The sequence below is a fragment of the Semicossyphus pulcher genome, unplaced genomic scaffold (genome assembly GCF_022749685.1).
Source record: "Semicossyphus pulcher isolate SPU_LCO1_2020_fin unplaced genomic scaffold, fSemPul1.0.p SCAF_26, whole genome shotgun sequence".
NCBI classification, from domain to species: Eukaryota; Metazoa; Chordata; class Actinopteri; order Labriformes; family Labridae; genus Semicossyphus; species Semicossyphus pulcher.
Genome location: NW_027211700.1, coordinates 7,357,709 through 7,384,082, shown reverse-complemented (window position 1 = coordinate 7,384,082; position 26,374 = coordinate 7,357,709). Strand labels below are relative to the sequence as shown.

General features: G+C 44.0%; 1 protein-coding gene across 2 annotated transcripts in view; it reads right to left on the bottom strand.

Annotated features, from left to right (window-relative positions):
• Positions 1–1,669: 1,669 nt before the first annotated feature.
• The window catches only part of sik3 (SIK family kinase 3), a 39,746-nt gene continuing 15,041 nt past the window's right edge, over positions 1,670–26,374 (bottom strand). The window contains exons 3-26 of one of the 2 annotated variants that reach the window (XM_069676527.1): positions 26,110–26,173; positions 25,131–25,292; positions 24,812–24,936; positions 24,541–24,664; positions 23,022–23,140; positions 21,195–21,305; positions 20,948–21,082; positions 20,589–20,669; positions 19,950–20,059; positions 18,744–18,900; positions 18,483–18,632; positions 18,314–18,387; positions 17,107–17,241; positions 14,656–14,797; positions 9,484–9,603; positions 8,708–8,766; positions 8,428–8,537; positions 6,654–6,823; positions 6,406–6,527; positions 4,894–5,663; positions 4,600–4,754; positions 4,120–4,249; positions 3,911–4,037; positions 1,670–2,159 (exon numbers count right to left, since the gene is read on the bottom strand). In XM_069676527.1, the coding sequence (XP_069532628.1) occupies positions 3,916–4,037; positions 4,120–4,249; positions 4,600–4,754; positions 4,894–5,663; positions 6,406–6,527; positions 6,654–6,823; positions 8,428–8,537; positions 8,708–8,766; positions 9,484–9,603; positions 14,656–14,797; positions 17,107–17,241; positions 18,314–18,387; positions 18,483–18,632; positions 18,744–18,900; positions 19,950–20,059; positions 20,589–20,669; positions 20,948–21,082; positions 21,195–21,305; positions 23,022–23,140; positions 24,541–24,664; positions 24,812–24,936; positions 25,131–25,292; positions 26,110–26,173 (3,447 nt within the window). In that variant the 3' untranslated portion in view covers positions 1,670–2,159; positions 3,911–3,915. The remainder of the gene's footprint in view (positions 2,160–3,910; positions 4,038–4,119; positions 4,250–4,599; positions 4,755–4,893; positions 5,664–6,405; positions 6,528–6,653; positions 6,824–8,427; positions 8,538–8,707; positions 8,767–9,483; positions 9,604–14,655; positions 14,798–17,106; positions 17,242–18,313; positions 18,388–18,482; positions 18,633–18,743; positions 18,901–19,949; positions 20,060–20,588; positions 20,670–20,947; positions 21,083–21,194; positions 21,306–23,021; positions 23,141–24,540; positions 24,665–24,811; positions 24,937–25,130; positions 25,293–26,109; positions 26,174–26,374) is intronic. The other variant, XM_069676528.1, reaches the window with a different exon arrangement.

Genomic DNA, 26,374 nt, shown 5'->3' with positions numbered 1-26,374 from the left:
CTTTCCCGTCCAGGCTCAAGGGAGAGAGCAAAAGCAAAAGGCGAAACAAGAGAAGAAAAACATAAAGACGGGAGGGGAGGGGTCGAGTAATATAGTAGTTGTAGCTTCCTCCTTGGTTGCAATAGTAACAAGGTGAGCTCGGGAAGAGGGGGGGGCCATGTCCGTAAGGCGTTGTCCAATCACAAGCCGATGTAGTAAAAGATGGTGGGAGGATCACAGCAGATAGGTAGCGCAGCAAGAGAAAGAGATGTGGGTTTGTCCGTCTCCACACTTGTGATGTTTAGGATGATATGTCAGCTATTTTACAAGTTATTCCCTCGTTTTTTGTCTTTTTGTTTTTTTTTTTAATATAGAGTGTCAAGTCTCTGTAGCACCCGAACATACCCAGACAAAGCCCAAAGCCTGACCCTGTATAGCCTGCCACAACTACCCCAGTAACAGAAAACAGGCTTCAACAAGAATGACAGTCACAACATCAATTGAAATGATACTTTAAAAAGCAACACAAAATAATTAACCTCCTCTTATTCAAGTGTCTCGATAGAATAATATTAAAACAAATAAGAACAATCTTTTTACGACACAGAGAGAGCACTGTCTCTCTTCTCTCTGTCCTCTTTTGGCTAGAAATCTCAAGAGTCATAAAACAAAACAAAAAAACAAAGGTTTTGAAGACATCCAAAAATACAAATGATAAACAATACCAATATAAAAAAGCCTCCCCAACAACATCTAAAAACAACAAAAAAGTAACAAAAAAAGGGAAAAAAATTCATACAGAAATTGCAATAGCGTTCTATACATGGCATCACTGTACAAGGAAAGGAGCAAATGTCTGGTAAAACTACTCACAATGCAATACACTGTCACTGACACGGGAAAGGAGGAAGTAGGATGGAGAAAGGGGGGTAACACAAGGTGGGGGTAAAGGAGGTGGGGAGGGAGGATTTGGAAAGCAGGGGAACAGCATGACAGAGAGTGAGGGGCTGCAGGGAGCCGCGAGGAGGGCTGGAAACAGACAGAGAGGGGATAGCTTGAACCGAAAGTGCAGAATTACTTAAGTAATCAAAGAACAATGTTGTCTTCCTTGCAACACAGAACTGTTTTTCCTTTAATAATAATAATAATAATATTCATTATAATAAAACCTCTTTTACAGAAAACAGTAATAACAATAAGAGTAACAATATTGACCGTAATGCCTACATGGACATTAGCCGTAAAAATGAATTTCAAAATAAAACAAATAAAGAAAAAATGAATGCGAGAACATGACAAAAACAATAAAAACAAAAAGAAAAGAACAATGAGAGAGCTGGTTTGTCCTGTGCGATGTCACTGAGCTCCATCTTTGGAGAGAGCGATTTGGTTGCCCAGTTGGAAACCCTGACCCAAACACCAACCACCCGGCCGAAAAAGGGGGCCGCTGCCGCCGCCGCCGCTGCTGAGATTTCAGCCCGCTCCGGAATGATCTGCTGCGGGACAGCAGGAAGGGGGGAGACACGGAGGAGCAGACTGAACCTCGGGACACCTTTCCCCTCCGCTCACCTCTTCTGGTCAGTCATGCACACACACATACACACTCACACCTAACGTGAATACTTTGGGTTTGTGGCAGCAGTGTGTATGTTTATTGTGTTTTTAGACTCTATGTATGTATGTATGATAGTATGACTGTATCAATGCGTTGGCCATTGAGGCACATAATGAAGTATGCCAACAGTTATAAGAGGACCAAGGGTGAAAGGGGAGGATTAGTTCGGGGCAGCAGGTGGACGTGGGGGGGGGCCAGGTTTGACGCGGGAGGAGGTGAGAGGGAGCTGAAAGAGGGAGGAGTGAAACCCCAATCTACGCATGATGGGAGGTGAAAACAGGAGACAACCTGCAACGACGACTGCTGGATGTCTGTGCAGAAAATGCTGGCACTTTAAACCCAAAGGCCCCAACCTGTGACCCCCAACCCTCTATTGTCTACACCAACCCACACTCCCCTTTTTCCAGCGCAGACTGCCCTCCCAGGGACAGATGGAGACAGACAGATGGACGTAGAGCGCCCCCGCTTGGGCAGACGAAGGTGATTTGGCGTGATGCTGCTCAACTCAAGTCAACACAACTCAGGATGGCTGATATGGACCGCTGTACACAGGATGCACCCCTTCCTGCAAGAAGAACAACAATATATGAACAGCTGCAATCTCTGATGTTGTTAACAGAGTTTTCAGATTGGTTTTAAAGTCTAATATTAAAAATACTTAACAGACAGCAAAAGACAAAAATACAAACTGGGGCTGGTGGAGAGTTTAGTGAAAGATGCATTCAAGTTCCGTTATTAGAAACTTTAGACTTTTTGATGCATTGTTTTCTAATAACATTTTCATATTTTAAAGGTAGGGTTGTCACGATACCAGAATTTCAAACTTCGATACGATACTAGTAAAAAAAAAAAAACGATACTCGATACCTGTTTCGTTACCACGGCAACAAAAAAAACAACTTGTAGGTGTTTTAATTTTTTTCCTGCACACTGCTGGTACAGCTAAAAAATAATAATTATTTGATATTGTTTAGACCAATTCAACAAGTACACAGATGTCCAACCCCCTCTAATACTGAATAATAGGAGAGGCCTATCAGCTGTCAATAAAAAACGGTGATGCTCCTGCGAACTTTGTCAACGCCTGAACCTAACCAATCACAGCAATTTTGCAGCAACCTCCAGCAAAGCTCGGGTCAGTTATGCTGAACGCTACTTGAGCTAAAGTGAGGAGTTCGGTGCTGTTAGCCTGTTTAGCCAGGTTTTATGATGGACAACGAAGGTGGCTACGCTAATAAAAAGAAAAAACACACTATTTCCACAGGGAGTGGGAAAGCAAGTTTTCCCCAAGTGAAGTGTGTGTGTGTGTCATCTGCAGTACCAACGTTTCAGTCGACAAAAGAATCAACGTGGGGCACCACCAGCAATTACAGCGATGTGATGAGAGTAATTTTTTCAAAGTAGCTCTCAGATGAAAAAAGGTTGGAGACCCCTTGTTTAGACCCACATTAAAATATAGCCTACCCTTTCAATGATCAATTATCAATCATTAACTAGGCTACGTGTTTAGTTGTGTCTGTATCTGCAGATAATCTGCCCTTTATCTGTGTTTTCTCTTATTTTTCTCATTTATGGGACATTTCTGGGTGTCAGTAATTGTGCAGTGGTGTTTAGCTCACAGCCAACAGTCTGCAGGTCGGGGGTTAAATGAAAACATAGAGACCAGGTGACAGCCCTGTCTCTCTCCTCTGCTCTGTCTGACTGACTCACGCTAACTTTTATGCATTTTTATGAGCCGTGAAAGGGACTTCCCAAAACATCTTCATTTGCGTTCTGTGAAGGAGAACAGTCAGCTGTGTCGCTAGTGTCTAAACTGCAGGTGTGGCGGAGGGTGGAGCAGACAGACACAGGCAGTCGGCAGGATGAAACGCGACTTCAGCTGCAAACAAACTAAACCCTGAACCGTCCTGCTGGGTTGCCCCTTTGTTTTCTCTTGCCCTCCAGTCCCTTGACCACCGCTCTCTCTCTCTCTGCCGGGAGATATGGGTTGAAAACTGCTCTTTGATGTGGTTTTTGTTTTTCATGTTCTTCAATGCATGAAGTAGATCAACTGGTTTTCATTCGACATTTAAGGTTTGTTTGTATGTCAGAGTCTAAAGATCTGAGGTAAGGTGGGCCAGGTAATAGATGTGAAGTAAACCATAAAAACAAGGTCGGTTTGATAAAGTCATTCATAAGATGGTACGTAGACAAAAGGAACCTGCTGGACAAGCATTGTTGAATCCTTCCTGTATAAAAAGTGCAGACATTCTCTTATAACCAAACCTTTACTCTGTGTGTGTGTGTGTGTGTGTGTGTGTGTGTGTGTGTGTGTACCTGTGCTAGACCCCAGCCTGCTCCATGCTGTACTGCAGGTCAGGGGGCTTGTAGCTGAGGAGCATGTCACTGGTGCAGGAGGAGGGGTAGCAGGCTGCCGCATGGAGCTCCCCTTCAACGTCACACACTGCATGAGAAACAAACATCTTTGACTGATATGGACAAGGACCAGCCACGCTATGGTATTAGGTGTATTTTAAAGTACTGACCTGACTCTTCCCGCTGGTGCAGCTGCTGGCTTCCTGTTAGTGATGTTTGGCTGAGAATATCTGACATGCGAGCCGAGCTTAGTGCCTTCCCCGCCAGCAGGCTCATCCCAGACATGGGGTCTGCCTGATCCTGAAAAAAAAAAGGAGAAGGATATTGATTGTCAGAACTGTTTGGGTATGCTGGTTGTGTTGACGCCCCCCAAAAAGCATCTAAATACAAATGACTTTGGCTTTATTTAGTCATGCAAACATTTGCTTCTTCCATCAGCTCTCTGCAGCTCTGCGTTGGCAAGCAAGATGAGCTGACGCATCATAATCTGCATCTAAAAATGCCACAAATGTGACATTATTCTCGTTATGTCCTTTACATGGTATCGCATTTATATACCACTGAAAAGTCCACTTTTATCAGCTAATTTTAAGGCACAAATGCAGTGTGTTTAGTGTGGTCTGTAGAAACTAGCAGCCAGTTTCACTCACATAGGCATCATCACAGGTCTGGATGGTGTGGTGGCGCTGTAACTGTCCACGGGACCTATAGGCGTCACCCTGGGGACCTCGCGAATAGCCCACACCATTATGATCAGGCACCTCCATGGCCTGCCCTTGGGGCCTGCACTCCACATGCTCAGATTCTGACAGACAAAATGAAGTATATGTATACAGTGAATATACTGCGTGATGATTTTACCAAGAAAAGTAATAAATAAACTGCTCTGATGCTAAACTGAGAGTTCAGGACACACACTGAACTGTTCATCTCTGTAGTCTTACCTCGAGTTGCTGGAGCATTCCTTATGAAGCCACCATGCCTGTGTGTAGGGGAGTTGTAGGGTGGGGTGCCCCCTCGAGGAGGCCCCAGAAGCTCATGAGCTTCACCTGCCTTGGCCAGCAGGCCCTCGTGCGGGTGGTGGTAGGCAGCTGGCACCTCATCCTCCTCCATGCTCTCCGAGTGAGGTAAGCTGGGGCAAGGTGCTTGGGCGGGGTGCTGCTGAGGCTGGACATCCGGGGGTCGAATCTGGAGGAGGTGGTGGTAGTGTTGGCCTCCGGGAGCCCCCTGCGGTGCCGGTGGGTCCAAGCTTTCACCTTGGCTCAGCTGGCGGAGGAGCAGCAACTCTCCATACTCTTGGGGTGCACCGCTGGATGGTGTGGGGGCCGCCGAGCACGGCCGGGGGCTCTGCCTCTTCAGCAGGGCAGCCAGGTCTTGTGGGGGCAGTCTGGGGTCGGCGTGGCCTGTTAAAGAGTGGCGGGGGGACAGGAGGCCCTGCAGGGTGGGGGTGACGTGCTGTTGTGGGGGGCGGTAGTCCAAAGGTGTCGGGGAAAGCAGGGCCTGCTGTAGTGTAGAGGGGGGGCCGTATCCGCCTGTCCCCACCACCCCGCTCTGGTAACCCTCCAGGCCGGGAACCTTGAGGGATGCTCCCTGCAGGTAGGGGCTGTAGGAGCCGACCACTCCAGCTGCGCCGCGAGAGGCGGCATCACCAGAGAAGAGGTGGGGATTGAACTGAGCCTGGTCATAGCCGGATGTGAAGCGGCCAAGGCTGCGGCTGGATGGGAAAAGGAGACGCAGAAGATAATAAGCAGCCTGTTATATAACATCAACACGCTACTAAATCCTTTTTACACTGTGCAAATAAATCATCTAGCCTTCCTCAAGCTACAGAAAGCCTTCATTAAATCACTGCACACAGACAGACTAACAAATACTTGGGGCTGAGACCAGGTATACGTATTCACTGAGGCATGTAAAAGCATTTGGAAGGGCTAAATGCTAACCGTTTGTGTATTTAAAGTTTGTTACATGTTCTCTCAGTGAAGGCAGAGCTGGTTACACGGGGTATCAGGGGTCACAGGATGACTGATGTCCTATTCTACATATGCTCCCAAACACTTAGATCCAACCACTCACCCAGCTACACTGTGCTGGAGCATTTGTTGAGGATGTCATCGCAGAAAAGTTGATGTATTTGCACTCGTTATTAATACTGTGTATAAATAATCTGCAAAAATCTACGGCCTGAGAAGCTGTAATAGAGTCTGAAGTTTCAAAATAAAGTTCAGCAGACGATGGCAAAACACAAACCAAACAGTCAGAAACATACAAGGATAAGAATAACAATACAACATGAGCATGAAGCTGTCTGTTAAGAGTGGAGAGGTGATGCAGAGGAATGAAAACACAAATGAAACTAAAAAGAAGACAGAGGTCACAGAAACAGTCCGTTTGGTGTTGTTGGGAGGGGTTTGGCCTCCATGAAAAAGACGTGGTGACAGGATGGTCGGGGTCACCTGTGCGACTCGGCGTTGTCTGCGCTCAACTGCTTCCCGAGGACTCGGTGTCCGCCTGGCGTGGCCAAAAAGCTGCCCTGTCTCTGCGCTCCCAGCTCCACCTCCTGAACCTGGATGGTCACCTGTGCAAGCAGCTGATGTTACTATTTATTACTGACCACCTTTTATTATAAACTTATGTCAATTTAATTGTTGGTAATGCCGCAATGAAGGTTATACATTTATATTCACTGGCTCTTTGCACTCACCTGCTGTTGTTGAGGTACACCCGGAGCCAATGGGACGTTGGGGCGAGCAGATGCTGCTTGTTGATTGGTTGCTAGAGCGACTCGAGGCATGCCTGTAGGAGGTGGGCTGCCACTCTGGCCCTGATACAGTGCTGGAGTACCATGCTGGTACTGCACTGGTGTTGGACCTCCTAGGGGAGGAGAGGAGTCATGAGGGTGGAACAGGTCTGGACGATGATACTTAATCATCTTATAGATTTATTTGACCGATAATAACTCTGAGGTATTGAGAGCTGAGCTGTATGTCATCATACCATGTCATATCATTTCTAACTAGGGATGCACAATAATAGATTTTTTGCCGATATGCCAATATTATCCAACCCTTTTTGCCAATTGCGATACAGACACATTAGGCACATGTTTTTTTCCCACCAAATTACAGAGAACATCAAGTCTCCCCTGTAGCAGAATTGATATCATGCTTACTGTTATTGTATTGGCCAAAAACTGCCGTACCGCAGACATCTTACACCTGTTTTCACGCTTGACGGTAGAGGCGTTGTACAAAAGGCCATGTGTTAGAAACTCACGTTTCTGAGCGCACCTGAATGCAGCATCCCCCCCGAAACACAGCAGTGAGGGAGGCATGCCCGGACTTGTTTACTGCACCAACTACGGAGACATCAGTGATCGCTGATGGACTCTTTTTTATCATCGTGTGTGCGTCTGTGAATATGTAAGCTAGTTTTGCACTTATATTTATGTTAGATTCTGTTAGCGTCGGCTGTGGCCACAAGTGTATTTTCAGCGTGTTTGATGTTGTAAAATCCGGTAACATGACGAGAATTGTTAACTAACAGCTCAGTGTTAGCTAGTTAAGAGTTGTGAAAGTTGTTTAACTCCTATTCATTGGCTGGAGTTTCTGTGAGTGTTTAGTCTTTATCTATATATTGTTGATAACTTTGCGCAGGAGTTATTGTCGTAGCATTACGTCAAGCTTTTTTAGGGAATCATCAAACATTTAGGCGTAATTGAGGTGTTGTTTTATCGGCGGAAAATATCGGCAGAAAAATGGCATATCTGCTGATGCTGATATGTCATTTTCAAGCCATAACCTACAGACACAGATAACGTGCCGATAATATTATGCATCCCTATTTCTAACGGTGTTCAAAAGTATGTTTAATCAGCATGATCAGTGAGAGTTACTTTTGAAAGCTCACTGTCTCCTTATTTCGGTCGGCACACAAAACCGACAGCCGTGTGTGTGCTGCAGGTGTAGCCGCTCTTAACCGTCCGTTTATTTAGCCACAGTGTTAATCAGCACCGGGACGAGGTGGCGCTGATAAAACATGATCTGTGACAGCAGCAGCAGCGCCCCGTCCTTGTTTACAGTTTACAGGCAGGTGACACAAAGACTCTGCAGCCGAGCGGTCAGCTCACCCTGTGCTGTGGTGAAAGGCTGCACTAATGAAATATCAGATGGACTTTTCCTGAAGATTAGTCATGGAAAATGAGAAACTGGCGTGTTTTTCTGAGCAACAATAAAGTAACAGCTTGATGTGCTTAGCTTAATTTGCATCACTATAACACATCCTGTGATGTGTCTTGTGCACATTGAAAAAAGATATATTCCAACTACTACTACGAGAAAATGTACCGGGACATAATGATCAGAGAGCGATCCAGCTATCCATTTCTACTAAAAAGCCCGGAGTTTAAAAGGCCTATATCTTTGTTCATTACTATATGATAAGAAGCATTTAAACCATATAGCAACAGTATTACTAACCATGCCCTTGCATCATGCCTGCAGAGCCAGGCGGAGGGCTCTGGTTGGGCTGTCTGAAGAGGTGGTTGCTGGGATGTGTTGGCGGAGGGCTGGAGGGCTGGATGCGCAACCTGAGGGAGGACAGCGCGCAGTAGGAGAGGAGAAGAGAGAGATATGACAATGATGTAACACTTCAGTCGATAGCACTGCACCACAGTATCAAGTTCATTGTTCACCGTTCAATAGCTGATGAGTAATACTTGTTTGTGTGTGCGAGTGTGTTGTGAGTGTGTGTGTGTACCTCTGAAGCTGGTGGGTTAGGTGACTGGGCTGGCTCTCTCCGTGGCCTAAGGACAGACCCTGCAGGTAGAAAGAAGTTGTTTAAATTTAACATGTTTGTTTATACGATTAGGATTACATGAGTCTGGCTTCATGATAATGCTGATATGAGGTGCGTGTGTGCCAAAAAAGGAATGAAGTTGAGAAGAGAAATTAACACACAGTGCAGGATATCAAAGCCTAAGCTCAACAAAATCGACAGCACTCTCTGTGAAGCTCATGGCTAAGTTTTATAGATACCTGTGCAGTTCTATATAATGCATGCATAATGTAAGAGCAATGGAAGAGTTGCTAAGTCAACAGAGCAGACCACAGACTGTATAAAAAAATGGACGAGACGACAGCTCCCTGAAAGTGAAGCCAAAACATCTCTATCGCCCCCTGCTGATTGGTTGCAGTAAAGGTCATAAAGTCGGCCACCTCCATGTAAACAGATGGGACATGATTCAAAGTATAAAATCAAAATATTTGTTAAATATTTTTTTACCGAGACATAGTTTCTGTCATTTAAGCTAGTTATTGTGTGTGTTCATTTTTCCAAGACGTTCTGCCGATCTTGTCTGGATTAGCAGAGTAGAGGAGGATTGGCGTGAGGAGACGTAGCTCTGTTAGCACTAACACTACAGTCTTTACATGTCTGGCAATATCTGCTTCTGCTTACACAAGATCGAATCTGGAAAAAAATTAAATCCGATTTGATGTGTAATAACGTCTCTATGATCTCTCAGCACCAAATACCTGGATTTGCTGGTGGAGGATTTGTTGCTCTTGCTGGTAGAGGACATGCTGTTGCTGGGTGTGCTCCAGGAATCGCTCATCCTGCTGGGCAGCGTACATTTTCTGGAGCTGCTCACACTCCTGTTAAAAACACAGATGTAGACACCAAATTAGGTCCGGCCCATATGAGAAAAATCTGCCCTGTGCGAGAACGATGTGTGATAAAAAAAACAAAAACAAAAACTTAAGTGACCATACAAGCGTTTTACTCAGTCCCTGTGTTTATAACGTGTCTATTAGCTGAATTTCAATCATTTCAAAATTGCAGAAGTGCAGTCCTATTTCACCATGATGTCCTCCTCAAACATGTTGCTCTTCTCTCCTTTGTTAGCTATCCTGCTAGCTATCGTGGTGGTCACCACCAAATTAATGCCAACTAATCTGAGGATAGCTGATGGATAGCTGGGGTTTCACCTAACTAGCCAACTGGTGTAAATTCATGTCCATTGTGTCTACGGCTGATAGCTCAAACGTGCTCTTGCTGAGTGTAAATTCATGGCGCATTAAATGTTCCTTTTTTTTTTTATTATTACTGTTTCACACAGTCTTTTGCATTGTCTAAATTGCGCATAAATGTACATGCTAACAGGCAAAGTTTCAACGATGAGAGGTATTTAATTTGAAATTTACATATAAAAAGTTTTTATCAATTTAACTTTAAAGGTGGGGCATAATGCTAATTTCAATTTACAGTTAAAAAAAAACTGATTTTTTTTTTTCTCACACTGGTGCTCTGTGCAGGCCCTCATCCAGCCTCTGTCTGAAACAACTCAGTCAGCTCTGTCCCTTTAAGGAACTCCGCCCCTATAAGCCCACTTTCTCCTAATTGGCCAGCTCTCCGAAGTCTGCTGAGGTCACAAGCAGTGACAGTGCAGTGTGTAGAAAGAATTGTGTGAAACCTGCCATTCGCAGCAGACTGAGCTGAGAAGCTTGGGGATCACTCAAAAATACTCTTACCTACAGATTTGAAACTTTACCCACGTTAAGAGTGGACATCCAACATTGTAACATAATATACATGTCTTAAAATGTGAAACAGCATAATACCTCCTCTTTAAGTGGTAATATGTGACCTTTGTATAGCACAATATTTGTAAGAAATCCCTTCCCCTTTATCAGCAATTACAGGTGCTGGGGAATCAATGTTTAACACATCATCTGGCTGACTGTTGTTTTAAAGCTATTCAAATGGCATGAACAACACAGGGGCATTAATACAATTTAGCTAATGCTTTTGCTAATGATAATTACTACATGTAGTTAATAGAATGAGTCAGTTCTACTACCTTTCTGGGACATGAGTGAGATGTTGACCCCTTGTGTTGAGAAAACATCATGACCACCTGTGACGCGTATTCCTAAGTCCTTTCCTCAGTGTAGGTCATGTGTGTGTGTGTGTTTGTTAACCTTTCCTCTACACATATTAACCTGCTTAACACTTGAGCGTAATGATAATCCCAGCACGCCGGTACATGCCTAAAATGAAGCACCCACTGCGAACATGATGATTATCCGTCTCCCTGCGTGCGCCTCCTACTGGGTGAGGTAATCTTGTTGGAGCGTCAGTGCAAATGATGTGATGTCTATATAAGCAGCCTGAGGTTTTCTCAGGTGAAAGACTTCGTTTGACCTCACCTAAAGGAATCCTGCATGTTTCAAGGCTACAGTGGGTATGAATTGTTGTTTTTGTTAGGATGCTGAGACTGATTTACCCTGTTCAAACATCAGTTGATAACTAACAACAAAAAGGAATGATCTGTCCACACTTTCACTTTGACTACTCAGTGTTTTTTACTGAATATTGACTTTCCTCTTCAGCAGTATGTTTCTCACTCGCAATTACGTTTGCGGTGGAGGCTTGTTGTTAATAACATAGCGTATAGAAACATTCAAAGCCAACCTGGTACTGAGAAACATCAACACCATTTAAAAGGATTTAAAACAGCTGAATAAGTTGGTCTATGTTAAACAGGAGCAACCGCACCATAATTAGCGCATTTATAGGAGGGACGTCTCTTTCTCCCTCTTTGTGTGTCCGTACTCGCGATAGTTACACAAGGAGTAAAGGGAGATGTCCACTTACTATTTGATCTTGTATGGAGTTTTTTTAGATTAATCAGATACTACCTCTATTTCAAAGTAAACTCTTGTTTGGGTCTTAGTTACAGCTGCAGTGATGAGTTTCAATGATTAAATGATGTCTGATGTACTGATTGAAGGTTCGACTCCGGTCTGCTGATCCATTTGGTGCATGTCTTCCCCCACTCCCTACTCCCCTCATTTCCTGTCTCTCTTCAGCTGTCCTATATAATAAAGGCAAAATGCCAAAACAATTATCTGAAAAAATAAAAAATAAAAGTAACCTCGAAGTTCTCAGTTTCGTTCTCTTTGGCGGCACCTATGGCGACAAAACGGTAATTGCAGGTGTTGCATGTGTGACGGCCACGATTGGCTCTTGATTTTCCTCGCTGATGGTCGCTTTCCGAATTAGTTTCTTTTTCTTTGGATTGTCTCTTATTATTGAAGTTCTATCTGTAGTCATCCATCTTTTCTTTGTTTGTTCAGCCATAGTAGATTACTGTTTAATCGCAACACTTGCAGAGACTGGAAAAGCAGCCGCTTAGCTCCGCCTACCCTATCTGGCAGACCAACCACTGCTGGGCGATGGAAAACGCATCACAAGATGTTGTAACTTACTGTAACTCATCACGAGCTACACAAGCCGCGGGATTGGCTGGCTGCCTCCAGTGATGTTTTCACAGCACATGCCGTGCATCACAACATAGACCCAACTAAATGATGAGGAAATTCGATGCCAACTATTTTAATCTATTTTAATCGATTAATCGAAGAGTTGTTGCAGCCCTAGTTCCCATCATTGCCGAGGGGATAATTACCCGGGTCTACTGCTAGGTCATTTGACCTGGGTCTGAATGCCGAGTGTAGCCTTCCCACTAAACAAAAAGTGGCGCCGGGTGTTTTGACCAGTGGAAAAGGGGCTATACATTCTCTTCTGTGACCATGCCTTAAAACCAAATCTAACATCATACGATGTCGATTTCTCTACTTGAAGTCTAACATCTGTCCCAGCAGAATAAGTCCGGGCTATCTCTTGTAGCAGTGCCGGTCACAAAGAGTAAGCTTTTCTCCTGTGCTGCGGTGACCTTGATTTCACCTCTCACTTTGTAACCCCGCCTGTAGCCTCAGCGCACCATCAGCATGCCAGGGATAAGACCTGATCCATGATGCTGTTACATCAGAAGCTCCTGAAGGCCTGATCCAAACTTCAGGGACAAAATTCTGCAACTATAAATTAGCTGACATAAAACTAAAAAGGTGAAAACCCCTGTAATAGAAGTGACAGAGCTAAAGCATGGTAAGGCTGGCTATTCCGTCTGGAGCTTGTTTCTGTTTTGCAGTGAAATGGCAGCCGAGGCCAGAGGAGACAACATGAGGTGGCAAAATGCAACATTCAACCTATGTGGGGGCGCTCATCCTGTAAGTGACTGCTCTTACAATGACTGCTGCTTCACTGAGTTTACCTCGGCTTATAAAGCAGATTTGCAGTGCCAGGGATCTTGGTTTGTACGCCTAAGTGAGTCAGAATTGCATCAGACTAGCTGCGATGTATCACTATCTCTGCACTTTTTACCTTGTGAGCCAAATGTGTTTGAGCTTTCTTTGCAAGCACCTAGCAGAGCTACTTCTAAAGAGCACTGAAAAGGCAGGGGGTGGGGGGGTGGGCCAGGCAGAGTCGTTTCTGGTGCAGTTATTGTTTTGTCACTGTATTGATCAATAACCACATCAGCCACCCACAGAAATGTTGACCTATTTTCTCCCACAGAAACAGAGAAAAATAAATAACTCTGTCCAGAACAATATTCATGTCGTTAACGCTATGATCGTTGATAATAAAAACTCTGACAACACGCTTGTTTTGTTTTCGTTCACGAGTGAGATGGGACCTAAATGTTGGTGGTGGTGCCGTCGGACATTCAAGTTCCATGATATTTCCCCCACTGTGAGTCTAATCTGTCAAAATACACAGGTATCATGAAGGTGGTGATGAACCTTCTCTGTTAAAGGAGTAATCCGCCCCTGGAAAAAGCCACAGTCAGTCAAAGCTGGTGTTGTCTGTAATCGATTGGAGCAATGATATTTGAAATTGGCGCCATTGCTGTGGAGAAAGTTGCACAAACAGCTCGTGGTTTCGCCCATTCTACATTCCTACATTACCCAGCGTTCATTGCGCCCCTCCTTAAGGAACGGCCCAGTGAGAGACGCTGGAGTGAGTAACTACTGTTTTCCAGTCAAGGACATTGATCGCTGCGAACAATGGCTCAGAGCGGTACAGAATCCAAAATACGATGAGAATATACTGGTGGATCGGCTAAAAAAACCACTACATTTCAAACCTGATGATTTTGAACAAGACATGACATCGGAGGCGGGCGTCCTAGATTGAGGAAGTGTAGCTTAGCAAGCTCTCTGGCCTCCACCAGATGACGCATTTTACACAGTATAGCGGAGGTTTTCCAGGGCCCATTGGAGAAGTGGATAGCGTCCTCCAAACGCACAGAGCAAAATTGCATTTTTTTTTCTCTCTACCACAATGGCATTAGCTCCATGACAGGACTGAGGTTGAAAATCAGGGAACTGGCCCTTTAACTCGGGCTTTCTGCTTCAGGCTCTGTGCGCGCTCACAGAAAAAGGAGCATTTTATGCATCATTTGATGCTTCTTCTGTACAGAAAGCAGCGATCATCATCATAAATGAGAAGCGATGATAAAAATATTCAAGTTATTACGGTAAAAACCAACACTGCTGCTGCAAATAAGGCATAAACACATGTAACCTCAGCTGAGGACCTATATTACCTGTTGAGAACATCCTCAGGAAATAATTAATTAAAGGACAGCGCCTTACAGCAGATTGGACCTGTATTAGGCTAATCAAATTAGCTTAAAGAGAGGAAATGCTTTGACTAAAAGTAACAACTGAAATGTGACGACTAAAACTGGACTAAAGCTATAAAGGGTAAAAATGACTACATCTAAAATAGCTGCCAAAATTAAGACTGATCCAGAAGAAAAAGCAGATGTCAAACCCTGAACATGAAGTAAGGTGATGTACCTGTTTGAGTTGCTTGATGAGGCTGCTGTTCTCTAGATGAGCCTTGAAGGCCTGGATGGTGGCGGCGCCGTCAGAGAACCGTCTGACAGGCGAGAAGCGCTCCATGGGGAGATGAAGGGTGTTACAGTCCTTATAGCTGGATCTGAGGAAGGGGGACCATAGGGAGCAGACACAGACACGGGTGTACACAAATACACACGCACACCCACAAAGACACAACGTGACAGATAACACAGACACAGTGACACACATGTTCAGTCATACGGACACAGAGACAGACACATGAGAAGTTTTTTAAAACTGTGCAGTTGTTACAAATTAAGGTATGTTGTGTTATGGACCCAAAATTTCTACAACTGATATTTCAAATGAACCAGTAGCTCTCTCTTTTAAATGACATCACCCATCCTCCACAGAGGACTGGGCAAAACAAGGCTACACGTCAATTGTTTGGGAGGTTGTCCGAGTTTTATGACAGCTGCAGCGACTCAATTTGACTTTTAAACCCTTCACATATTGTCTCATAGGTCACTGCACCTCATTAAGAGCTGAAGTCAGTGAGACGGGCACTTTGAAGTTAATTTATGTGCAAATAAAACAAGACTGCAATATTGGACATTAAAAGAATGCTTCTTGTTTTTTGCTAATTTTACTTTAGATTAATATAACGGGAGTGAACAATGCAGCTGTGAATTTCATAAAGAAATACATTCTTCATTTAAGAAATAGCCAGCAGACTACAGCATCTGCTTGTAAGGAAGTATCACAGGAACAAAAATACAGCTTTGAGCTTTACACATCTGTTGCAGCTAGGGATGAAGGCATATCAATAATCGAATATTCTATAACACAGTCGGATATCCGGTTAACCTCATTACAAAAAATAAATAAATAAAGTGCAGCGCACAGCACTGTTTGTCACCTGACGCAGTCTGTCTCGGGTGTTTAAAGAGAGAATTATACAAACCCGGGAACACCCACTTATAAATGCCGATTGTCTCTTTTCCCATTGCCAGTGGAGTATACTCCTGTCAGTCTCTTTTCTGCTGCGTCACCGTCTGACGTCTCAAACGCGTTGGAGACAGGGTAAGTAAACAGATATTACAGGGGTGAGGTCTTTACTGTGTCTATCTCTCAGTGTGTTTATCAAACTCGGCGCTGACAAATTCGGAATGATGTTGGAGCGCTGCTCGGACGGAGACGGGCGGAATCTGTAGCTGACTGACAAGGAGTCGCAGAAGTTACCGACGGAGTATAGCATGGCACCGGAAAGGGGGCGGAGATTAGCATGTCAACACGAAAGAAAAGCTCGCCGTCTCTCGATCATGACACTGCTTTCGGTTTGGTGCCAGAAGCCTCCACACACTACTGCTTCCCTTTAGGGAGACTCCTGCTCCTGACCCATGCGCGCCAAAAACAGCCAGAGACAGACAGCTCTCCATCATGGGCGCTCATTCTGATACACGCACTCTCTAATTCACGCAGAGACAGACACGCTCGCACACACGGATCTGAAAGGTACATTAATATAAACGTCAAATATAACTACTTGTGGCACCGACAATCGTGCCCACAGATATGAATACACTGTCCAGACTTGTCGGCACGTTTGGAGATTTAAATAATGAATTAGTTGCGCCGCTGTGTCAGGCATGTTTTTTCTTTTTTAAATGACATAAGTATACACGTTTAATTCATAATATGTGATTGATATAGCTAATGAATAATATTAAATTAACTTTAGGCAACTTTCGGGAAAAAAAATGAAGCTTAAGCTACAGCTATAGTCGAATATCCACGTCATTTAGAATATTCAAATATTCAAATATCCCATCCCTAGTTGCAGCACGGCAGATCCTCCTCTCTGAACACTGGCACAAATGTATCTGAGCAAGTTCTGCTAAACTTCACAATGAAGAAAAAGTACACCCAGTTTCTCAGAAGAATTTCTAAAGGGATTGAGGACATTCATGGGGGGACTTCAGGGCTAAAATATCTGCATGGACAACACCAAAACACAAAAACATGGCCACTACTGGAGAGTAAATGCACAAAGACAGTGATTTAGCTTTGAGGGGCTACTCATACAAGACCATTCTTCTAAATCTCAAACCTGTCACATACCTGCTCCTTCCAGGGTTTTTGGGAAGGAGAAAAAAACAGTTACTCTGAATCGTGGTTTACTGGAGGTGTGGAGAAATGTATGTCATGTGCCGCACCTCCAACACCACTTATGACAAAAATATCCTTCCTGCTTGGAAGGTGGCCAACCTTCCCCTGATGCATTATCACCAAAGTGTGTGTGAGATCAGCTGTGTGTGCAAGTCAGTGTGTGTGTGTGTGTGTGTGAGAGTTAATGAGACAGAGATAATACGTCCGTTGAATGTGGGTCTGTATGTTTGTGTGTGTGTGTTTGTGCATATACAACTCGGAGCGGGTGTGTCCCCTCACCGGGTGTGTATGTCGGGGGCCCAGCAACCCCTCTGGCGGGGGCCCTGGGGCCGCTGTGACTCTGCAGAGGGCTCGCCATGCGATGTGCTCATGAGCGCGTGCGTCGTGTGCCGCTTGGAGCGGTTCGCCAGGTACCTGGGCCGCAGGGAGGGGGGAGGACGGGGGGTGAGAGTGGGAGACAGGAAGCAGCGCTGGTCAGCTCACTGTCCTCATTGGCTTACAGAGACGGGGAATAGCCCCGCCCCTTCCCACCTCTGCCAATGGGTGCCATCATTCATATCATCTTAGCCAATCAGAAAAACATAAAATAATAATAATTACACCATAGATGGATTTTACAGCATATGGGTATCCCACCACCCCCCAGCTTCCAATTTAAGGATTGGACTGGTTGCCATTTTTAAATCGTCGGTTTTGCAAGCTTCAGAGTTAGCAAAGCTGTGTGAGGAAAGGGTGCGAAAGTTCGGAGAACAATTTGGCCAAAGAGTTTGAGAGAAAGGAGGGCTGGATTTGGTGGCAGATTCAGTTTGGCAGAAGGCACTTGCGCGATGGAGAAAGGAGGAGAGATGGGGTAAGCACCACAGCAGAGTGGCTACCTCCCATGGAAAAAAGCAGAGCAGCCTTGAGGCACTCACTCCCAGCAACCCAGGACACCAGCAAGGTCTACAGAAGGTGCTGTCTGAAGAGGGACACCTGGGAAACCCTAACCTGGACCAAGGACTGAATGCAAAAACCACAACTTCAAGAACTAAGCCTGTGCCCATCCTAACCCCAGCCGAATTTCAGCTCCTTCTATCTTCGAGCTCTTACTTTGTCTATATACCTCCACTTGTTTTCCTGTGCAGGCCCAATGTTTTAACACATTGGCCCTATTCTAAAATCTGGTGACTACACTTTTGGGCAAATAAAATGACAATATGTACATCATGTCAATGCCCTGATAATTTCCAGTCCTATAAAAGCTTTGATTCACACACAAGGGAGTGATAAAGATCTGTATAACAACTTTTAAATACTGTGATTGCAAGCCTTAAGAGAACAAATATACATTTAGGTTATTTAAATATCTAACGACTTAGTGTTAATTTAACATTAATTTACAACACACAGACCTGAAGTCACGGGTTATGGGCCCTCCAGAGTATCCAGTTTAGACAGCACCCCTGTACAGTAAAACCCTCCACCATAACCTGCTATTGTAGATTACCTCTGTACTGCCTCTTGGTCTGGCTCTCCGTCTGATCCCTCTTCATCCACCGGAGCTACTGCAGGGATAGGATGCTAAGAGAAGCAAAGAGTTGACCAGTAAACACTCCAACAGGTATTTTGAGAGGACAATAAACAACAAGCAGACATCAAGAAGTCGAGATACTCACCGGGCTGGCGACGAGTGGTGAGGGCCCCCGAGGCCTCTTGAGGAGCTGAGCGTGTAGTTGAATGTTGGCCCCGCCGTCGGAAGCTCTCCGACCAAGAGGCCCCATGCCGTTGAGCAGCTGCAGGGTGGGGGGCTGCAGCAAAGATTGCTCCTGGAGGAACGGGAGACATAGGAAGCCAAGTGATTATGAGACCCTCCAAATCATGAAATCTGAAAATGTATCGATGACTCTCAGAGGCCTTCTAATGCCCACTCACTGTACCTTGTACTCCAGCTGCTGTGTGGGCTGCAAGCTCTGTGTGGGCATGAGAGTGTGCATTTGGCCCATTGTTGGGGCCAGTTGGGGGAAGGGGGCCTGGGGCACTGCACCACGAGGGAAACCGGGTGGTAGTTTCTGGAGGTCCTCCTGCATCTCTGTCCTGCAATGGGAGGAGGGAAAGCAACAGAAAAGACATATTGGTAGGGATGCACGATGTTGAATTTTTTGTGGATATACCGATATTTTCCAACCTGATACCGATATATTAGGCTCATGTTTTTTTCCACCTAATTGCAGAGAACATCAAGTCTCCCCTGTAGTGGAATTGATATGACTACTCTTATTGTAGTGGCCAAAAATGGCCATACCGCAGACATGTTGAACCCTTGTACAAAAGGTCACGTGTCTGATCACTCACGTTTCTGAGCGTGAATGAGCGTGAGCCTGAATGCAGCATCCCCCCGAAACACGCCAGCGAGGGAGACATGCCCGGACTTGTTTACTGCACCAACTACGGAGACATCAGTGACCACAGACGGACTCTTTTTATCGTGTGTGAACGTTGTTTAACTTCTATTCATTGGCTGGAGTTTCTGTGACTGTTAAGTCTTTATTTGTATATTGTTGATGACTTTGCGCAGGCAGACACCTTGCACGCACACTTGGGCCGACTTAATGTCGTAGCATTACGTGAAGCTTTTTTCGGGAATCATCGAGCATTTAGGCGCAATTAAGGTGTTGTTTTATCAACGGAAAATATCGGCAGAAAAATGACATATCAGCCGATGCCGATATGTCATTTTCAAGCCACAATGTGCAGATACCGATAATGTGCAGATAATATCCTGCATCCCTAGTTATTGGTTACGTTTATGTGCTAGAAAGTAGCTTTCACTAATGAGTACAACATAATGCATAAGGATGCAGACTTAATTTAATTAAAAACAATAGGGGTTATTAAAAACAATATCTGGCATTTTAATACAACGGCTGATTAACAGAAAACCCGTAAAAATAAATTAAATCCAAGGAAATAACAAGATTTAAGTTACGGTTGTGAAAAAAGTACAGGCTTCCTTCATACACAAGACATAAGAAAAGGTGTCCATTGAAATTTCAGACTGGTTAGCTGCTATACGGCTATTAAACTGTAGCATTAGCAGAAACACCACAGATGGTACGTTTGACAGTTGTGTGTTTATGCGTTACCTTTGGTCTGGTACCCCCACAGTGTGTCGCCTCATCGAAAGGTAGCGAGCCATGGCCTCTGGAGATGGTTCTTCCCCTTCATCGCTATCCAGTGCCATATTGCCATCCGGCTACACAACGATTACACAAACATATTGGGTGATTAGTAATGCCCTTTGGCACTGTGTGTTTCTTGTTTGTGTACACGAACATAAATTAACAGTTTTTATTTTAATTCTATTAAATACTCAAAGTTCAGGTCACTTATTAAGATTTCTGCTGCAATGCAGTGAACTGATGTATTTTTGTGTTTCACAGCACCTGTGAGTCAGCTTTCAGGCTGTGTGAGTTATATTTGGATGTGTGTGCATGTGTGATTATGAGTGTTGGATCATAGTCCAATCCCGGCTACACTGACAGTAGTCAACTGTAGTAGTGAACTTCTAATAACGAACATTAAGCCAGAAACAAACAAACAAATCACTGAAAATATAAGACTGTATGCTGCTGTGTTGATTGATTTATGTTACTTTTTAAGTTTAGGGCTATATTGGATTTCAACTTCATAAACAAAAGTCCTGACTGGTCCTAAGCTTGCTTATCTCTGCCTCGCTGCTGCTGGCTAACCTTGCCTAGGCTGACGCAAGTAGGTCGACTCACCTCAACAATCTGGTTCTCTGGGTTGATGAGCTGGACGTGGGGAACAGTCATGCTAACGGGATTACCCTGTGGATCCGTCTGCTGGGCACGCACGCAAACACACACACACACACACACACACACACACACAGAGAGGTCATGTGAAGATTGTGCTAGTTTTCTAACAATCTCCTTAGTGCAGCGTTATTGGCAGATGTGCATTGAAGCCAATCAACTCTATTCAGTGGGAGGACACAATGACTGAAGAAACAAAAAGGTGTCCACAAAAAACTTTTATGACAGTAAAGAATCACTTTATATAACAAAAGTGTATCAAAAAGTATCGATTTATACGTAACCACCACCGAACAACAAATTACCTGTACAGCGTTAAGAGGATAGCTAATGGAGCGTGGTGTAGGCGGGGCAACACGCAGGGTCTTGTGTTTCTTGAGGCGGTCAGCCAGCAGACTGTAGATGGCACTGAAGTGATCGTATGCATCCGTTTGTAGGGACTTTAAAAAGGAAAAAAAAAGGATAAAAAATAAGTTTCTGTGATGACTTTTTGCCAGCTAAATTCAAATATAATATTCATATACACAAATCAGCTACGCATTTGTCTCCAACCTGAAGTGTGCGCTCTCGGTCCATGCCCATCTCAGACATGGCTATCAGCACCTGCTCATTGATGAGCTCTGTGTCCCTCTCTGTCTTCACTTGTTCACACTCAGCTATCAACTGAAAGAGAGAGAGAAGGGGGGTGGGGGGTTGATAGTAAATTGTCAAAGCAGCGTCATATGACAATGTCACATATCAAACATACACAGTCTTTCCTTTCACAGGTTGGAGTGTTTGAGCTTCATTGTAACATTGAGTTAAAGAATACTTCCGTCTGGTTTCACATTAGTACAGTCCTAGAGCACACAGAGAACTGACCGCTGTGCATGCAGAGTCTGTAAACTGTAAACAAGCATGCAACGCTGCTGCCAACACAGATCATGACAGCTGGTTGATCGAGGTTGACGCTCCGTCATGCTCTACTTTTTCATGCGGGTGTCAGAGTCGCTGAACCAAATGTGGGACAAGTCGGAGGGAGTTTTGTCTTGAAAAAAGACTATTACCTCGAAGACTTTCATTTATATAAATGCCTGTTAAGTCACTATCTATCGCCGAATGAGGGAACACAACGGTGATTGAGCCTATGGCCCGCTGATGAAAGCCTTTGCATTTGCAGTATTACAGACTGGGTGTCTGGAAAAAATCACAAGCGCCCAGTTAGCGACATCAGCCAGCAGTGGTTGGTCTACCAGAGAGGGTAGGCGGAGCTAAGCGACTGCTTTTCCAGTCTGTGTTGCGAGTAAATAGTAATCAACTATGGCTGAACAAACAAAGAAAAGATCGATGACTACAGATACAACTTCAAAAATAAGTGAAAATCCAAAGAAAAAGAAACAAATTCGCTGCTCGGATGAAGGCAAACAGTCTAAAAAGGAAAGCGAGGAAAATCAAGAGTTACAATTGGAGCCAACCGTGGACGTCACACATGTGACACTGTCTGGATTACAAGTGTGCTCCCGCAATTACCATTTACCATCATAGATGCTGCCAAAGAGAACAAAACTGAGATCTTCGAGATTATAACTTCCCAAAAAATAACAAGTATGATAATTTTTCCCAACATCATGCAGCCCTACAAAGAAGATCTCTTTCATTTAAAAAAAAAAAACCTAGTGTGAATGTAGCGTCAGGAAGGTAACTGCTCACAGTAAAGACAAAGTGTGGCACACAGTGCCCTGTAAAATGGAAGACTACTGTTTTTATTTTTTGTGGTAATTAAACAAATGATATATAACATGTTGATTATAAAGCTTTAGAGGTGTTAGTATGAAGACAGTGCCACGCCAGCCTTTACCCACCCCGTTTCCACTCTTTGTGCTACGCTAAGAGGCAGTTGGCTTGAACATAAATAGATATGAGAGTGGTATCTTTCTTGTCGTCTAGCTCGATGCCAGAAAGTAAATGAGCGTATTTGTCAAAATGTCAAACATTTGCTTTGCAACATATTAAAAACGTCTGGATACTTAGGGGTGCTGGTTAATGCACGTCCATCGATCAGATAACAGAGAAATATGTCATAATCATAATAAAGATTTCATCAATATAATTATATTACTTAGGCCTTGATTAATCTTTATCATCTCTTTAGGTAGCAAAATAATTTGCAAGGAAAAATGTTTTCTTAATGAAACACTGCAGCTTAGGGGTGAGTCATATTTGCCATGAAACACATTAAGGAGTTCACTAAAAGACGCTCAGTGGAAAGCATGGGTGGAACAACATTACCCGAAAACGAGAAAGAAAAGTGGGCAAGTGAAAAAATATTTTTCTCAAGGTAGCTGATCATTACACAGCCCTGGAGATATCGGCTTCTGAATACTTCTAGAGGAGTCTCACCCTGTCGAAGTCTGGGTCAGGGTCTCCTTGTCTCATCCACTTGTTCTTACAGATCTGCTCCATGGTCAACCGTCTGCTGGGCTCCAGCACTAACATGTGTCTGATCAAGTACTCACAGTCTGCAAAAACACACAAACATGCGTACTCATGTTAGAAACACAATATATCAAAGCAACTTTAAGAGGGGGTATTATGCGGTTTCACATTTTTAGACATATATATAATTTTACAATGTCAGTGGGTGAAGTTTCAAATCTGTAGGTAAAAGTATGTTGGAGTAATTCCCAGGCTTCTCAGCTCAGTCTGCTGTGAAAGCCAGGTTTCACACCGTTTTTTCCAAACGCTGCACTTTGTGACGCCATGGAGAGCTGGCCAATCAGAGGAAAGTGAGGTTTCTTAAAGGAACAGAACTGACTGAGTCGTTTCAGGCAGAGGCTGTATGAGGGCCTGCACAGAGCACCAGTGTGAGAAAAATGATGAGTTCTTCTTACTGTAAATTATGCTAAGCTACTGCACAGGTATCACAGAGTGAAATACAAAGCTTGAAATTAGCATAATACCCCACCTTTAAGTGTTTTTAAAAAAAAAATGCAAAGGTGTGATATAAACTGTTACAGTTCCCTTTTATGTTCAGGAAGTCCAATTATGTGGATCAATACATAGTGTACCAATTCTACATTTCTTTTGACATTTCAAGAAAAGCCACTGTTAAAAGGTACCATGTGGAATTTTTGACCACTGGGAATGCTATGGAAAAATGTTTTCACAAGCGGGGCACTGTTTGGATTATATCACACCAAAGGACACACATAGTTCCCTAATTAAATAAAAGAGGGACATTTTTTGAGGGACAATCTGCCATCTGTGCCACAGTACTCCTCTGATTAAAAGTAAGTGGCTGCAGCAAAACAATTAATACCCCAAAGATAGCCCAGTGTTGACTACTTCCAAGGAAACATAGATATAAATAGCGCAAGATTCAAAATCTGATTTGTAAATGTTGCGCTTCAAATATTCATCAAAGGGGATGTATTTTAGCTATGCAATCACATTTCTAGTATTCTTGTGTGTTTTTGAATCATGTTGGTAAAGTTTGTTTCATTCAAAAATTGTATATATATTTTAATTTAATTATTTTTTGGAGCCTCTCCTTCCTCCTGAAACGAACAAGTCGTTTGCCATTTAAAGGTTAGACCTTAGCCACGATTGGCTGACAGTATTTGGAGTGAACGCGTAGCCCCTCCCCCACGTGTGTCACTCCAAAGTTGTAGAAAACATGGCTGCTTTAGGATCGGTTATTTCGGCGGTTATTTTGTACGAGCCAGAATCGGACCCTGAGTGGGAGGACAATACACCGGAGCAAGTGCAGCAACCCAGGAGTTGACAGCCTGAGGTGAATGACGGTAAAGGAAGATTGGTCGATTTCAGCGACAGCGACATCCTGCACTGAGAGTAATGTTTGGTCTGGAGGAGGAATGAGGAGACACAGGTAAGAGTAAGAGTTGACGGGGAGTCTTACCTGTGGACATGAAGAAGGGGATGCGGAACTTTCCACTGAGGACTCGCGCCCGCAAATTTTGTAGAGTGCTGCCGTCGAAAGGCAGGGCGCCGCACACCAACACGTACAACACCACACCTAAGCTCTGTAAGGAGAAAAACAGCAGGATACAAACTGATGTAAACATTTAAAGACAAAAATGTATTCATGTTTATTGTTGAAAAATGTCTCCCTGGATTGTTCCGTAGCAGCAGCCCCAATGGGCCGTACGCATACCTCAAAGTCTACTCACCCATATATCTACTTTAGGTCCATCATATTCTTTGCCCTCAAAGAGTTCTGGTGCAGCATAAGGGGGGCTGCCACACCATGTTTTCAACAGCTGGCCTTGAGAAAACAGGTTACTGAAGCCAAAATCTGACAGGAAGAGAGGAGACATTTATTTAATCTCATCACTTTCCTCAGTAGAGTAAATTCAATCAGCCCAGCAAAGAGCTACCAACGCACATGTTGACACATGCCTTCGCCCACTCACCGAGACAGCCCAAAACCACTACATTAAGTTTCCCACCCATGCACATTCTTAAGTGCAAACACACACACACACACACCTGCGATTTTTATGTTGAGGTTGTGGTCCAGCAGCAGATTCTCAGCCTTCAGGTCTCTGTGGACGATGTTGCGGCAGTGACAAAAATGGACTGCTGCCACAATTTGCTTGAACTTCTTTCTGGCGTCCTTCTCCGCCATGCGCCCGTGAGCCACCAGGTGGTCTGAACACAAACACATATGCGCAGTTTAGATATTTATGGTCGTCAGTTGTATATCTGACAAACAGGAAGGGGACCTACGATTCTGTCCTAATTTAGCCTCATAAAGCACAACATTAATCATCATGGAGAATGGCAGAATGGGTTTTTAATGCTTTAGAACACGGATAAATGGGACTTAGGGAAAAAGACATGACTCAAGAGTCTTAACAAACTTAACAAATAAGTGGCACAGTTTACACAAGAATGAACATGCAGGGGCACCGGTTTGGCTTAGAGGTCAAATCGCGTGTCCCATATACAGAGCCCACAGTCGTCAGTGCAGCGGCCCTGGGTTCGACTCTCACCCTCAGCCCTCTGTGGGTGTCATCCAGTGTTCATTTTGGCAGCTATTTTAGATTGAGTCTTAGTGTTATGACAAAGATGCCTATTAGTTTTAGTCGAAGACAACTCAAAAGATTTTAGTCATAACTTTTGGTCAAAAAGTCAGAAAATATGAGCCCCCTGCAGTCTCCCTCTCCTCGTTTATACTTGTTTGCTTCAGGTAAAATTAAAACTTTAAATTTCAGCAGATCGTCTATTCAGTAAATTAACTATTAGGGCATCTAAAGACACTGGATTACGTTTTTATGCTTGAACTTTTCATCATCGCTTCTCATTTAAGCCGATGGTCGCTTCTTTTTGTGCGGAGGAAGCGACATATAACGCGTAAAATGCCCCTTTTCCTGTGAAGCAGAAAGCCTGTGAATAAACTGTATAGCAAAGGAAGAAGCGATGACAAAGACGGTCTATGTTAAGATAACAGTGTGCAGCTCCTTACCGAATATCTCTCCACCGCTGGCGTACTCTGTTACCAGATAGATCATCCTCTCTGTCTCCATCACCTGGAAACATAAACAGATATTAACAACCAAGACCTAAAGACCAGCAACAGGCCAACATGTAGTGATTGGCTCTTCAACCAGAGTTTGGTACACAAGCAGGAAGAATTAAATAGATGATAGTTGCTGTACAAGTTGGGGTTTGTAACTCCGAGTCAAATAGAGAACTCCAACAACCTTCAACGCCTTGGTAAAGTTAACCCG